The following is a 14,609-nucleotide window of genomic DNA, read 5'->3' as shown; positions in this document are numbered from 1 at the left end:
TTCGTTTTGGTTTTATGGGTTGCAGCATTATTGTTTTGGTTCCATCAAGTATAATTTGGTATCGGCTTGAAAGCTTAAAGATCAAATCGGCACAATTGTTTTAGGAGCAGATATGTGTCACACATATGAGCATTTACCAGTCTGTAAAGTTCATCAACATGAAACATGATCAGCTGTAGTGCAGGTCCCGCAGCCGCCAGTTCTGCTGAATAAATGATTGTTTAGGGTGTTGGGCTAGCTAACAAGCAGGGCCAGCCACAATCTAAAGTCTATCAGCCAAGCTGAGAGGTCTGTGCAGGGATTGTGGGGTCACCCAGACAGTTCGATGTTAAAATATGCCTGACTCAACATTGTGTATTATATTATACTACATTACTCCCTGATCATCAAAAGGCAGATGTTTCAAATAAATAGCGAGCCTAGTGTTCTTACTCAGCCTCCCTGAAGACTACATTTTTAAAATTACAAGTTAGTTAAGTGTCCCCTCCTGGATAACTCGTCTGTTAAGCAGAGAACACCTAAAACACACACCTGTTGGGTGTGCTGCAGTGCACGTGTCAGTCGGATCCTTACAGCAGCTGCAGCAAAAACAAGGGCCTCCTCTGTGCCCTTGGAGACATGACTTTACTTGAGTTTATTGCCACCAGTGCTTGCGTTCACTCCTCCGAGTTGCACAATATGGATAGAGATGAGGCACAGCAGGAGAGGACATAAATCACTACCATAGCATAGAGGGTGAAAGCCTTGCAACTGAACTCATAATTTAACTGGAGAGCCACTGGAATACTATGACACCTGAGTGTGCAAAGGTCATCAGAAGCTGTCATTAACAAAATACCATGCGTTTCATAAAAAGAAATAGATTCTGTTATGAAAGCAAATGAGTCCATGGACACCTTGAAAAACAGTGATAGCTCTTTTAAATACATTTTAAATACATTATTCATATCTCCCTGTATCCCTTAGTCAGCTTAATACGCTAACAAATAACAGAGCATTAAATTCCAGATGGATACTCATTATCTGCAGTCAAATCCAAATTAAATCTAAAATAAAAGCAGCTGAAGTAGCTGACACAGCAACATAACCGAGTTTAGGGGTGAATGACTGCAGATGAACCTTCACTGTGCAGCGTACAGCTCTTAATCTACTGCCCGCCATAATCTACTGCAGCCCATTGATTAGTATTGGGGTAAGTGAAGAGGCAAGCAAAGATAGCCAATCCATCACCCAGGGGGCATTGTCAGGATTGAACAGTGAGAGGTGCAGGAGGAATACTGATGGCCATGGCTTAAGAGCTTGTGCTCCTTTGAGGTCTTCATTTTAAATATTGACAGTGTTTTGAGATGTATTACATTGCTAAAGAAAAGACAGAGCTTTGCCTTTTGTCTGGATTTATTTATTTGCATTAACATGAGGTTGGTTGGTTTCTATTTAAATGCATTCATAAGTTAACAGTAACATTTTATGTGAGACAACATTATTATCAAACTTGTAACAATCCAGCCTCCAGAATACCTTGGCAGTAATGTGTGTTGACTGTGCAGCTTTTATTCTTTGTTACAAAGCAACACTTGCATAGCTTTAGAATTTAAGTTGATCATAAACTGGCAGGACTGACGGCTGTTTCTGAGACTGATTAAACACATTTCCTACCTAAAATGAAGTCTGCGGCTGTGTTACACAGGAATATTGACAAACTGCATAGCAGAGATGTGAGGCAGAGCCTGCATCACAATTCAAGAAAAGTGCCCTGACAAGTTCTGGGTGGAGTGACAGATACCCCGAGGTAAAAATAAAGCCCTTAGGATTATAAGTTAGTCTTTGAAAACACAAACAGATGAACATGCTAGAAATTGAAACAACTTTCAGGAGATCAAAAAATGTAAGAATTTTGATACATCCATGAAAAAGTTTTAGGTCTTTGGCCAAAAACTATGTGCATGTGTCTGTGCTCCTTTCCATGTCCAATTACTCCTTTAGTTTTCCCTCAAGAAAGCTCTGGATCTTTAGAATGTTCTCCTCTTGCTGACCCAAAGCCTCCAGCAGAATGCCCATGGGTGACCTCTTCAGTCCTGCTCCTTCGATCTTGTTTTCCAGTTTGTTCTTCATGTTTCGAAGGCGAAATGAAGCATGTGCAAATATCACTGTAAAGCAAACAGAAAAGTGTTTGGCAATGTTTGGCAAAAAGAAACCTATAAACTTTTGGTTATGCCAAACTATAATAACATCAGTCTCTGAGAATCTGCCAGGGTTAATTCCAAAACACGTTTAATTGATTTTGAAATGGTTTCCTTCGGTTAATTTCACAATACCTAGAAAGCACTGATCATTATTTTAATTGCATCATAGCAAATTTTATTTTTATTGTAGTCTTTTTAACTTGTGGTCTTTTTTAAAATTCAGTCACAAGTGTCTCTTCCTGGTGCCAGAAACATCACTGTCCAACATCATCTTGAACTTACAAGCCAGAGGTAAAGTGATTGCAGACATAAACACCATGACACTCCCCAGCATAGAGATTACAATGTAGCTGGCCACCATGACAGCAATCACAAATGCTGTGGGATTCTGCCTTTTAAAGTTGTTTATCACAGCTCTGTTCTCTCCAGCCCACACTGAACCCAGGAAGACGCCCGACACCACAGCCATGGCTGTGAACATCCCTAGAGGGTTCAGGAACCTGCAGGGCAGCAACACGAGACAAGAGAGCAGAGGGGTCAGTTACCAACTGCTCTGATACAATAGGAACACAGCATGATCTTTTGTTTATGGTCACTGGCTCCACCAAGTGGTTGGACAGTGTTTCTACAACAACATGACATATTTTGAGTGTAACAGAATTTGAAGTATTAATTTGAAGTAATTTGAGTATTTCCTCTCCATTGTTTTTCTTCATTCGGGGGGTTTATGAAACAATAGTACTAGTTTTGAGAACAGGTGACTCTTCAAGGACAACAAAACAAAAACAATATATTTTTAAATGTGGAGCTAATTAATGCATGGGCCAATCAATAATTAATGTACAAGCATCATTAAAGTATAATCCAATCCTCCAAAGAGAAAATTAGCTGATGTTCTGTTTTACCCAATATAAAAATGAACATGTTTGTGTTATGACTGATGGTTTTGTAAAACAAGGAATTAAAAAAAAAAAAAAAAACTCTGGAGAACAATAATTAAACATGTTGATTATAGACCAAATTATTCATCAGTTTATCAAAAGAATATTTGTCAGATGAATCAATAATAAATATTATTAATAATTGCAGCCCTAAATACTTCAAAAAACATTCAATTAAATAAGTTCAAACGTTGAAAAATGAAAATACAATCAGTCATAGATTGACATAGTATTTTTAGTGCTCATACAGTAATATAAAAAAAGGGCATTTTCATCCACATTACTCTGACACAACCAGAACCAATGTCATGACAACAAGCATGTCACTGGGCCAGGTCAAAGACCTCAGTAAATGTGAGCATGAGCTTGTCTTCACAAACATTGGGGATCCTGGATAACAGATCACACAAAGCTGAAAAGAAAACAAGGTTTTGTGAAGATGTATGCGACTGAAACGCAGCATTTGGCCTATTTAAAGTAAAAAGCTAACATCCCACCACTAGGACACAGTGCCTGTTTCATATTTGGCTTTATATTATTGATTTTTTTTCTTCATATAAGCACATAATACACACAAACATTTTTAATATCCATCCATCAAAGGACAGTGATTGACATATTACTTTACAGAAGCAACTTTAACTTGCCAATGGCCTCTGTAGGAAAAACTATGGTTGGTCAATCAGTTTCTACATTAATTTCTTTCTTTTTTTGACATGCATTAATTGGCCAATTTATTAGTCAGGCTCTATCTCATCAAACTCAACTGTACATTAAAGTTATTAGTGACATTACATGAAACTTCTATCTGATATGGAAGACATGCTTTATATGCAAAGTTGGGAATTGATTGTACTGTAGATATTTTCTGTGCATAAATATAAGATCAACATTCAATGCATAGGCTACTGATTTGTAATGATCTAAGCCCTTCCTTGTATGTTTTACATACAGCATTAGTTACCAAAGAAACTGGTCTGATCACCAGCTATCTTTGCAAACAAACAAAAGGAAAGGTAAGCTGCATATCCTTCCAGTCCTGTCTTCAAATAAAGGCCTTTTGAATCCATGTTGCATTTTGATGGTTTATATATTTATGTATGGGCTCCAAGTCTTCTGAATGCTTTATTACAGTCTGATGGAGCCCTCATATATTGTAAATGATGTCAGTGTAACAAAGTTGTGCTACTTTTTTTAAGACATACGAGCTGACCGATGCATCATGTCCCTTCGCAAGTGACTTCATATTGATTTTTGGGTCAAAAGTTTTTCTTGTCTGCATATCACCTAATGGATGTGCTGACACAGCAGAAACATATTCTTTGTCATTGCAAAACCAGTAAAACTATCATGAGACTACCAGATGGTAGTTGAACTCTGTGCAGTTATAAATGACAAAACAACCATTGACAAAAGCACATGTTTGAACTACTTTGCGGCAGGATAAAATTAACATGATTGATGGAGGATTTATGAAAGTGCACAAAATGGCTCAGGGAGAAGTTAGAAAATACTTGATCATCACACTATCAGTGTTGCAGGGTGAAGTGTATCAGCTGACTAGACACGCCTTAGGAGGCCTTCATGACCAAAGTAACAATGTGTCATCATACAGCTCAGTGGGCAGACCATGACAGGGCATCACTATTTTTAGCAAACTGGGATTTAGATGTTACAACGTGCCAACTAAAGCCAAGAGTTTGTCTAGATGAGAGATTAGACCTCTTGTTCAATGATTTCACCTTGTATGGAGTTTTCAGATGACATAACAGGTTCTTCAAGCAGTGTGCAGTAGTCTAGACCCATTCTTCTACCTCAGGGACATGGAAATCTCACACTGAGTCAAGACTCAACATTGAAACAGACTCCCTTTTTCCCTCTCTAATTCAGTCTTTTTACAACAGTGCCTGTGAGTACATAATGGGGGCTGAATGTATTCATATTTGCAGTGTAACACTTACACTATAGGGCCTATACGGTCTCAGATAATATACCCACATATTGGGCTAAACTAAAATAAGCTCTTGACTTTGATCCTCGTGTTGGGAGGGAAGAGGGTTCACAGTTGGAACATAATAGTAATAGCACATCGCATGTAAGCTGGCACAGTTATTTTCCCTTTATTCTTAAGGGACTTATTCAAACTCTACGTGCACACAAGGATTCAGGAGTCTACATCCTGTATGTACCCTCATTTAATCCCTTTAAAGTAGGCTACATCCGCGTTAACGACGGCCACAGAAGGGTGACAAACAAAAGTGAAAACCATTTAAGTGAGAAATACCAAAGAACACTAAACCGCCAACCTGGTGTTTATCATAAGTTAACATATGTAACTCACCCGACAATGAGGAAAACACCGATGGCCAAAGCCAAATAATTTGTTTGATAATAAAGCAGGTTGCTGACAACTCTGTTGTTCCATTTCGCCAGATCTTTGACATCTGGTTTAGAGAATCTTTCCGATCCGGGGAAGAAGTCATCCCAGGGTCTGAGCGGTGTCAGTTCAACTCTTGCCATTTGCCTCCTGTTCCTACCTAGTTGACAAGTACCAACCGGAAATATTTCCTGTAACTACCAACTGGTGTCTCGCGAGAAGCCACTGGCGGCACGCGCTCTTAAACCCCGCCCTTTGAGCATGACGCAACCCTGCGCTATTGGTTAGCAACGGGACGTCAGTGAACTACTTCCTGCAAATCATAAAGGCTGGATAACATGAAGCATAAAATCTTCTATTGAGTTAAGTTCTGTCTGTTATTATAGCACGTTTAAAATGAGATGATAAGTGTGCTTATATGTTGGCAATGTATCAAGACATGACAGTGTGAGAAGTGACGCGGACCGCAAGCATGACTTAAGTGACATGTAAATGAAATGGCTCAGTAATGGCTGACAGACAAATACTACAAGGCACATGACGATGTTTTTGTTGTACAAACAGATGTGGAGCAGAATATTGAGTCCTCGTCTGATTAGTAGAGCAAGTTTTCATTTGAGGAGTGTCTTCACTATGCAGCTGAAGACCAGTGAGTTCCAGTCTCTGTTCAACGATGGACTGAATGGATTAGCAGGTAAGATGCATCAGATACCCCAACGATTTGTTGTAATTTAAAAAATCAAACGTTATGTCCTTGTTGGCTACAGAAATGTCTGTAAACGTAGATTAGTTTTTGGAATGAGATGGCATGTTTATTTTTCAACATGTTATCTATCCATCTATTTCTATTATTTCTCCATCTATTACCTTTTGAAAAGTTTCCCATTGTACATTTGTTCTTTCCAGAGGTATTTGAGAAGCACCAGCATGAGCTTAGGATAGCTGGAGGTGCTGTGCGGGATCTGCTGTCTGGAAAGCGACCTGAAGATATAGACTTTGCCACTACAGCCACTCCAGAGGAGATGAAGCAAATGTTCCAAAGGGCAGGAATCAGGATGATCAATAACAAAGGAGAGAAGCATGGGACCATTACAGCAAGAGTAAGACACTGACCTGTTGGAGCAGGCACAATGTAGTTTCAACTTTTTTATTGTTGTTTGAAAACCATCTTTACTACTCTAGCTAGGTTCTTTAACATGTAATCAAGCAAACTAACGGCACCTCACTGTGGGGATACAATGTCACAGTAAACCGATTAATACACATATGCAGATGTTGTTTAAATATGAGACCACGGACGTTCAAACACATACACTTCAAAGTATACGTGGCAGCATAGATATAAAGTTTTGTATTAATGCAGTCTCATTGATCTAAATCATAGGGTAACTTAATAGTAACGAGAGGGCTGATGCTGGTGTTTTCTGCTATGTTTTCTGGGAACAAACACACAAACCAGCTCCGCACATCATTATACACAAGTTACACATAAAAGTACCAACCCCCTCAAATTCAAACAGAAGACCATAGAATTTAGTCTAATGAAACTCTTGCATGTTGTATTATTCGTGTGATGGAATCGTAAATTTTGAAAAACACAATGAATGCATGTCTGACCCTGTTCACACTGTGACACAACTATTAACTGTATTTACTGAGTGCATCTTGAAATACTGTACTACCTTTGAGAGTTGGTAAAGAGGGACTTAACTTGACTTAGGAATAAGGGCACGTGTGCGTTTCCCTGGCTTTCTTTCCCAGCAGCATGAGGGCAGTCTTTGCTGTGTGTATCGTAACCTTTTATTATTGATCCTGCTTTGTAGCTGCACAATGAGAACTTTGAGGTGACCACGTTGCGAGTGGATGTTCAGACCGATGGACGTCATGCAGAGGTGGAATTCACCACTGATTGGCAGAAGGACGCTGAGCGGAGAGACCTCACCATCAATTCCATGTTTTTAGGTATTATTGTGTTTTTCCTCTGTTGAGTTCAAGAGACTTGTTGAGGGAAAAATAACTTTTTTCTGTTTTTGACTGTGTTAGGAAGATCCTCAGTATGTTGTATCAATTAGGTCCACTTAGAGGACATGGTCACTTTATTTGTTTTACACTTCAAAGTTCCTAACCATGTTTTGTTAATCCCCACCTCACACCCCCCTCCCAGGTCTTGATGGCACATTATATGACTATTTCAAGGGATATGAAGACCTGCAGAACCGTAAACTTCGGTTTGTTGGCAATGCGGAACAAAGAATCCAGGAGGACTACCTGAGAATATTGCGATATTTCAGGTGGGCCACCCTTTTATTATGTTTTCAACTGTTTAGTCAAAAATGATGTTTCCTCCCCCTTTTTTTTTTTTTTTTTTTTTTTTTTTTAACATGGGGAGAAATATTCAATCAATCAAATTTGACTTGCATAGCGCCAAATCATAACCAATCTCAAGACACTTTACAAAAAGAGCAGGTCTAGACCATACTTTTTTTGTTATTTAGAGAGACCTAACAAGAATCCACCAGGGGCAGAACTAATTAATATAAAAGAAAATAAAAATAGAAAGGTAAAGAAGAAATGATGTGTTTCTTTGCAATAAGTCTACCCTTTTCTCTCTCCCCAGGTTCTATGGCAGAGTGGCTTTGGAGCCTGATGACCATGAGCCAGAGACACTGGCTGCCATCAAGGAAAATGGCCGTGGACTGTCGGCCATATCGGGAGAGAGAATTTGGGGGGAACTAAAGAAAATGGTAGCTGGTAACCATGTTGCTCATCTGCTGGAGCTGATGTACAGTCTGGAACTGGCCCAGTACCTAGGTGAGACAGATGACATGAATGGCTGATAGAAGGAATTTACACACAATTTTTGTAAAGGGAATCACACTGTACAGAGCAAGTTGCTGGTCTTGGTGCAAACTCAATTTATTTTATGGGACCACTCCGATGTAATAAATGGTGACTTCTTTTAAATCCCACATCTGTTATTTGGGGTTTTATGGGTGTAAAATATTCAAGCCTCAAACTGTTGTGACAAGTTAATTCTATTGAGGGGCCCTTTTAATGGCTGTCTCTTATAAACACATTTACATTACTTATGTGGGATATCACTGACATTTACATTCACATATACATTGGTGGCTGGGGAGTCAAACATACAGTTTCTTGTCTTTTGAGCAAAAATATTTTATGATGATATAAACGGAGACTTTAACTTGGATACAAATACTTTAGGCTTGTAATCAGCACAATCCCGATCAAATGAATGTTAGAAATCAGATTCTTTGTCTTGCATTAGGGATGCACGATATTGGATTTTTTGCCGATATCCGATATGCCGGTATTTTATAACTCATTTAGCCGATTACCGATACCGATATTTTTTTCCCGCACACCTAATTGCAGAGATCATCCACTCTCTTCTGTATTGGAATTAGCGTACAGTATAATGGTGATACTCTTATCACATTTGTTACAACGATCGGGGTGACGGGTCTTGAGATGGTTAATCAAGTTTGTAGTGTTGAAAGACTTTGCATTGGCTCCTCCTCGCATCACCGAAGCTGAGCAGTCATTGCAAATAGCAGTTTCCCTATCTATTTCGGACACTTTGAAAAACTTCCACACCACTGACATTTTGGCTTCCAACTCTCTCATGCTGCAGGTAGACACCCGTGACGTCATCACGCTGCGCCACGCAGGTCTTCTTTGCGCTGGGGACATTGCGCTGAGGTCGGGCATTTAATCAAGTATGCAGCAGCCCATTATTTTATCAGTTCGGCGGATATCGGCGTGTCATTTTTAAGCCAATATCGACCGATACCAATTACGTGCCGATAATATCGTGCATCCCTATCTTGCATACTTTCAGTAGCTGTTGTGTGAGAAATCTTGCCTCCTGTCCCTGCTACTCTTCAGGTTTACCTCCAGATGGCAATGTTGAGGAGATGAAGCGAGTGTGGCAGAATGGCAAAGACCACTCTCCCAAACCCATGACCATCCTGGCTTCTCTTTTAAACTGTCCAGAGGAAGTGGAAAAGATGGATCTTCGACTGAAGGTGTCCAGGGAGGAGAAGACTCTGGCTCTGTTCCTGGTCAAACACAGACGGGAGCTTCGCAAGAGCAAAGACGAGCCAGAAAGCCTTAAGCCCTTTACTGATTTTATCATTGATGTGAGTTTAAGAGTCTTTTAATTAGTCCATAGAAATGATAAGGTGTCAGTTCTAGGCAAGCAGGATTATTCATCAGCATGTATTGTGTTATTTGCTCATGAATGTAGCCAGGGATTGCCTACAATAACTTTTACAGCTTATTTTGAAGCTGCATGGACAGGTGCCTGTAATGCAGTGAGAAACGCTCACCCACAACACAACCTGTTTAAAAGCTACCAACTGGTGGTATTTTTTTGCATTAGTTCCAGCCTTTTGGCAGATAATAGGCCCAACAGTGAAAACACTACTCACTTCTACAAGACCTTGCCTTTGTGTTCAACATTTTGTGCAGTAATTTCAGAGCGATTGTTTATTGTTGTTCCTAAAGTCTAAAAGGAACTTCAGTCATAAGAAATTGGTTAATTCAAAGGCCAAACAATCGGGCAATAAATCAATTAGTTGATCAACAATTTGTTGTTTAGAAGTTCTGCCTTCAAAAATACAAATATTTGTTCTTTTTAGTGTTCCGTGGTACATAAATTAATGCAGTATGTTTGGGTTTCAAACAAAAGTAATTTAAACAATGGGTCTATAAAACTGTAGAACTGTAGAAACAGCCATATTCTGAATACAGGAATTGCACCTTTGTCCCCACTTCTTGGCTCCTGCTGGACTGCAGTTCACCAGAATCTAGTGAATGGGGTCTAATAGCCAAAATAATGTGGATCAAAAGTGGGTAAATTACCTTAATATTTATTTTATCTGTGTTGAACACAATCTGTGTTGTAAAAGTACAATGAAGTACAAGCAACATACGAAAAGTTGTGGCAGTGATTTCTATAAATATCAAGTATTTAATCTGCTTGGTAAAACTTTGGTTTAACATGAGTTTTTGTTCTTTAATGTGATTCCGTTAAGTTTTAGTTCTAAGTTAAGTAAATTTCTCAAAAGTAGAAATCTCTACATAAATATCTTAACTTAAATATATTTTTAAAAAAGATTGTGAAGGATACAGATGTAAACGCTTATTTAAGCTTATAAGCTTAAATAAAATCTTATTGGAACCAGCTAATTTATATATGTAGTAATAGCAGATGTGGACAGTGCAGGATGAGAGTGTACAAGAAAAGAAGCAACAGAATGGTAAGCATGCTTTAAAGGCTTCATTACAGGTGGTGTGGTCCTACATGTCTGCACTCTGGCCATGAACACGAAAGAAAGATAATAATATGTATATATATATTTTATTTTTTTTATGGAGAAAGCTTTCTCCAATGTCAGTGTGTTAGTTTTTGTCTATGCTCTTCTTAGTCTAGTCTAGTCTAGTCTAGGTGTTCTAAAAACTAATCCGGATTTAGAAACATTTTATTAAAAGTGTGATGAGAGTTTGGGGGGTTGTTTGCTTTGGGACCAGACATGTTTAAATGTTATAGTCTAAATAAAAAGTCCCTAAAGATTGCTTTTCTCATTTTCACTTTTGTTGATTAAACACTTGATTGTTACTTATTTAGTCAAGTTTTATTTAAGAAGTTTTCAGGCTTATTAATCACACACATGCTGTATCTTTTCAGAGTCGGGAAATGGATTCCTATAATAAAGTGTGTGAGCTACTGAAGTATCAAGGTGAGGCAAAGCTGCTGGCAGAGGTCGGCAGATGGTCCATCCCCCGTTTCCCCATCAGCGGCCACGACCTGAGGAAGATCGGCTTCACATCAGGCAAGGAGATAGGTGCCACTCTACAGAAGCTCCGTGACATCTGGAAGAAAAGTCATTATCAGATGGACAAAGATGAACTCCTCTCCCATGTAGAGACTTGAAGGAGCAGAGAAACAGATGAGCGTATGTGTGTCAGACAATAGGATACTTGACACTGTATTTGTGCTGCTCACATGAGCAGACTGGTGATTATTTCTGAGAAAGGCCACTTCAGGAACTTAGACAGGCAAGAACGCAATTGATTCTAAATTGAGGCTGCCTTTGTTTACCTGCATCATCATTTAGATTTGAGGACATCACACACAAGTTGATCTCATTAGCACAGCTGCCATAATATGTGGAAATATGCAATGGACAAGCAGCTGATTTCACAACATCTGACTTTAGAAACAACTGCATATGACTTAACTGACTTAACTAAGCTACATTGGAAGTTTGGTTTTGATTCTTTTTGGTTTTCTCACTTTAAATGTAGTAGGTTATTCCTACTTTGCTATTCTTTCTGTAAAGACAATGTTCTATAAAAAGCCTATACTTTTTAATCCGAAGACCAGTCTTGTGATTCTGTGGTGCATGCTTTGCAGAGTAGAAGGACATGTTTAAATCTACTACATCTTTATGCCTTTGGCACTGTGATCGGTGAGGTTGCTCCTCCTTCCTGCTCATATATAAAGCCATCTGCTCCCCCTCCTCAGTTTTTGCCTGGAGACTGTCAACAATTGTTGCTTACTGGTAATTCAGCAACTAAACTCTCACAAGGATTTCGCCACCTGGAAAATACCCATTGATGAAAGTCTAATTCCAGGCTGCATGCTAACTTATATATTTAAAGACACTCGAGCTGGATTCACCTGGAATTGTTATATAACGTTCTGTTGCTCATTGGTGTATTTTTTTTTGTGAAAGCATGGCTTGGTTCAGTGTAAATATTAGTAACATCACTTCGGAGAGTGCTCTATCTGGAGGTGAGCCGCGAGATGAGCGCTTAGCTCAAGTGGAAATAGCTCTTCTTTCCATCATTTTCATCACTGCCGGAATGCTCAACTTTTGGCTCTTGTTGGTGCTGTGGAAGCGGAGGAAGCAGCTCTCCAGGATGCGCGTCTTCGTTTTCCACTTGTGCGTCGCCGATCTGGTCGTAACATTCTTTCAAGTTTGTCCCCAACTTATGTGGGATATCACTGACAGATTCGTCGGTCCAGATATATTGTGTCGCATAGTCAAATACCTCCAGGTTGTCGGAATGTTTGCTTCTACTTACATGATAGTAGTGATGACGATAGACCGATATCAAGCCATCTGTAACCCAATGGTGACTTTCCAGAGGCGCAGGGCTCGCTGGAACGGTCCGGTGTGCGCCGCCTGGTGCGTTTCTCTCATCGGCGGCGTCCCACAGATTTTCATTTTCTCTCGGGTCGAGGTTGCTCCCGGTGTGCACGACTGCTGGGCGCAGTTCATCAAGCCATGGGGACCGAAAGCCTACGTGACCTGGACGACTTTGGTGATCTTCGTCCTGCCCATTCTTACGGTGGTGGTGTGCCAGGTGCGCATCTGCCGAACCTTGTACTTCAACTTTCAAATGAAGACACACCACGTCGGAGAGGCGACAAGTAAGCCGCTGTCCTCAAGAGCCAGTAGCGTGGCAGGAGTGTCCAAGGCGAGGGTAAAGACCGTAAGGATGACGGTGGTCATCGTGCTCGCCTACATCATCTGCTGGACGCCTTTCTTCACCGTGCAGCTCTGGTCTGTTTGGGATGTCGAGGCACCCTCACAGAGTAAGATGAGAGGGTATGGGATCTCACAACATTCAGACACAAGATTAAATTTTCAGGAAGAAACCCCGCGTCCTTGTCTAAAACAAACTCGTGACGTGGCATATTTTCTTTACAACAATACTGTCAAATACTTTGAGTTGTCCTGTTTTCATATACATAATAATGATATGATAATAATAAATAAATAAATGTTATAGGCTATACATCAGGTCAGACCTTGAGCAGGTTTTGCCTTTCGTTCCTAGGGATGAAAGTCAGGAAAAACTGGGTTTAATTGCTGACATGCCAATACTTAAATCCATAACCAGAAATTGTTCCTGTCTTGTTTAACAGATCAAAATATAAGAATATTTCTCTCATTTCCTCCTGTTTTTCCAGCTGCAACCTTCACCATCTTGATGCTGCTCTCCAGTCTGAACAGCTGTGTGAACCCGTGCATCTACCTGCTCTTCAGTGGGAAGCTGCCCAAGAGACTGTTGGCTCTTCTGTGCATGGGTGAGCCCAATCAGAAGGAGTTCATCCAGGAGGAGGCCACTATGATCAGCTCCCTGTACATCAGCCTCAAGAGCCTGTCAGACTGATAAAAGTTATGTCGCTTTCCTCACCTCGTTTGAACGTGGTGTGGTGTAAAATGTTTAAGCATTGCTTTTCTTTTTTTGTTTTGTTTTAGCTAGTGATGTGGTATTAGAGACAGTGGTATGTAGATAGGTTGGTCCAAATATCTCAACATTTAAGGAATGAATTGCCATGACATTTTGCACAAACATTCATGGGCCCAAAAGCATGAGTTCTCCTGACACAGGTAATCCCCTAACTTTGTCTTGCACTACAGCTGGTCAAATCTTTACTTATCCAAAGATATATCTCAACATCCAATCAGTGGAGTGGACTTGCATAATCCCCTGGTATTTCTTCTGCCACGGATCGCCAATTTATTCCCCATTTTTAATCAGGAGACATATCACAATATGTATCATGTAATTTAATCAGAAAGACAATTACAAAGAGGAACCTATGGACACGCCATTTTCCTTAAACATGGAACATGTAATATTTTGTGTAAGAGATGAATGTTAAAACGTAATGTGTGATTTGAAAGTGTTTTTACTAAAACGTAAATGTGGCTTATTATTCTGTAAATATTTAATAGTTCCAAGTTTTCAAATGTCCTTTAATTATGCATTCTCAGTCTACTTTACATATGTACAGAATATATGAACATATATATGAAAATGACAGATATATGTTATGTGGTTTAAATAGTCCGTTTTTTTGCACAACAGATGGGCCTGTGTTTGTTAAATCTTAAGAATCTTAAGATATGCAGCAAGACACTCACAAATAAATGTTAAATCATGTTTACATGAAGCCTTTTCCTCACATACCTGATGACCTAAGATGTAAATAAACTGTTGTGACTTTTCCTGTTTCTGTTTTCCTTCGTCCAAACAACAATATCAAGTTGAAATATTTATTTT

The 14,609-nt window shown here is 39.5% G+C and overlaps 3 protein-coding genes across 4 annotated transcripts; 2 read left to right on the top strand and 1 right to left on the bottom strand.

Annotated features, from left to right (window-relative positions):
* Nucleotides 1-1,386: 1,386 nt before the first annotated feature.
* On the bottom strand, nt 1,387-5,671 carry arl6ip5a (ADP-ribosylation factor-like 6 interacting protein 5a). The gene is made up of 3 exons (XM_069678210.1): nt 5,466-5,671; nt 2,466-2,683; nt 1,387-2,147 (listed from the first exon to the last, which is right to left on the bottom strand). Exons 1-3 carry the CDS (start codon nt 5,642-5,644, stop codon nt 1,972-1,974), a joined length of 573 nt encoding a protein of 190 aa, XP_069534311.1. The 5' UTR covers nt 5,645-5,671; the 3' UTR covers nt 1,387-1,971.
* Nucleotides 5,672-5,810: 139 nt separating this feature from the next.
* Nucleotides 5,811-11,907, top strand: trnt1 (tRNA nucleotidyl transferase, CCA-adding, 1). Of its 2 annotated transcripts, XM_069678422.1 has the most exons (8): nt 5,811-5,863; nt 6,066-6,195; nt 6,408-6,601; nt 7,325-7,463; nt 7,666-7,792; nt 8,119-8,312; nt 9,411-9,664; nt 11,215-11,907. In XM_069678422.1, the coding sequence occupies exons 2-8, from the start codon at nt 6,066-6,068 to the stop codon at nt 11,458-11,460; spliced, it is 1,284 nt and encodes a 427-aa protein (XP_069534523.1). In that variant the 5' UTR covers nt 5,811-5,863; the 3' UTR covers nt 11,461-11,907. The 2 variants fall into 2 exon arrangements, with proteins under 2 accessions (XP_069534523.1, XP_069534522.1); XM_069678421.1 differs by having other exon boundaries at nt 5,829-6,195.
* A 359-nt stretch (nt 11,908-12,266) lies between these two features.
* Nucleotides 12,267-13,712, top strand: avpr2b.1 (arginine vasopressin receptor 2b, tandem duplicate, 1). Its single transcript, XM_069677929.1, has 2 exons — nt 12,267-13,131; nt 13,510-13,712. Exons 1-2 carry the CDS (start codon nt 12,267-12,269, stop codon nt 13,710-13,712), a joined length of 1,068 nt encoding a protein of 355 aa, XP_069534030.1.
* Nucleotides 13,713-14,609: the final 897 nt, after the last annotated feature.

This window comes from Semicossyphus pulcher, unplaced genomic scaffold (assembly GCF_022749685.1).
Source record: "Semicossyphus pulcher isolate SPU_LCO1_2020_fin unplaced genomic scaffold, fSemPul1.0.p SCAF_3, whole genome shotgun sequence".
NCBI lineage: Eukaryota > Metazoa > Chordata > Actinopteri > Labriformes > Labridae > Semicossyphus > Semicossyphus pulcher.
The sequence above is the reverse complement of the archived record's forward strand: the minus strand, read 5'-3'. Positions and strand labels throughout refer to the sequence as shown.

What these genes read in the sequence shown, in the direction of transcription:
- arl6ip5a (XM_069678210.1), bottom strand. Translation starts at nt 5,644, where the DNA reads ATGGCAAGAGTTGAACTGACACCGCTCAGACCCTGGGATGACTTCTTC. An exon ending in GGTGTTTTCCTCATTGTCGG is followed by an intron (nt 2,684 to 5,465) that starts GTGAGTTACATA and finishes GCTGCCCTGCAG; the next exon opens with GTTCCTGAACCCTCTAGGGA. An exon ending in AATCACTTTACCTCTGGCTT is followed by an intron (nt 2,148 to 2,465) that starts GTAAGTTCAAGA and finishes TTTGCTTTACAG; the next exon opens with TGATATTTGCACATGCTTCA.
- trnt1 (XM_069678421.1), top strand. Translation starts at nt 6,039, where the DNA reads ATGACGATGTTTTTGTTGTACAAACAGATGTGGAGCAGAATATTGAGT. An exon ending in AGAATATTGCGATATTTCAG is followed by an intron (nt 7,793 to 8,118) that starts GTGGGCCACCCT and finishes CTCTCTCCCCAG; the next exon opens with GTTCTATGGCAGAGTGGCTT. An exon ending in GGAACTGGCCCAGTACCTAG is followed by an intron (nt 8,313 to 9,410) that starts GTGAGACAGATG and finishes GCTACTCTTCAG; the next exon opens with GTTTACCTCCAGATGGCAAT.
- avpr2b.1 (XM_069677929.1), top strand. Translation starts at nt 12,267, where the DNA reads ATGGCTTGGTTCAGTGTAAATATTAGTAACATCACTTCGGAGAGTGCT. An exon ending in TGTCGAGGCACCCTCACAGA is followed by an intron (nt 13,132 to 13,509) that starts GTAAGATGAGAG and finishes CTGTTTTTCCAG; the next exon opens with CTGCAACCTTCACCATCTTG.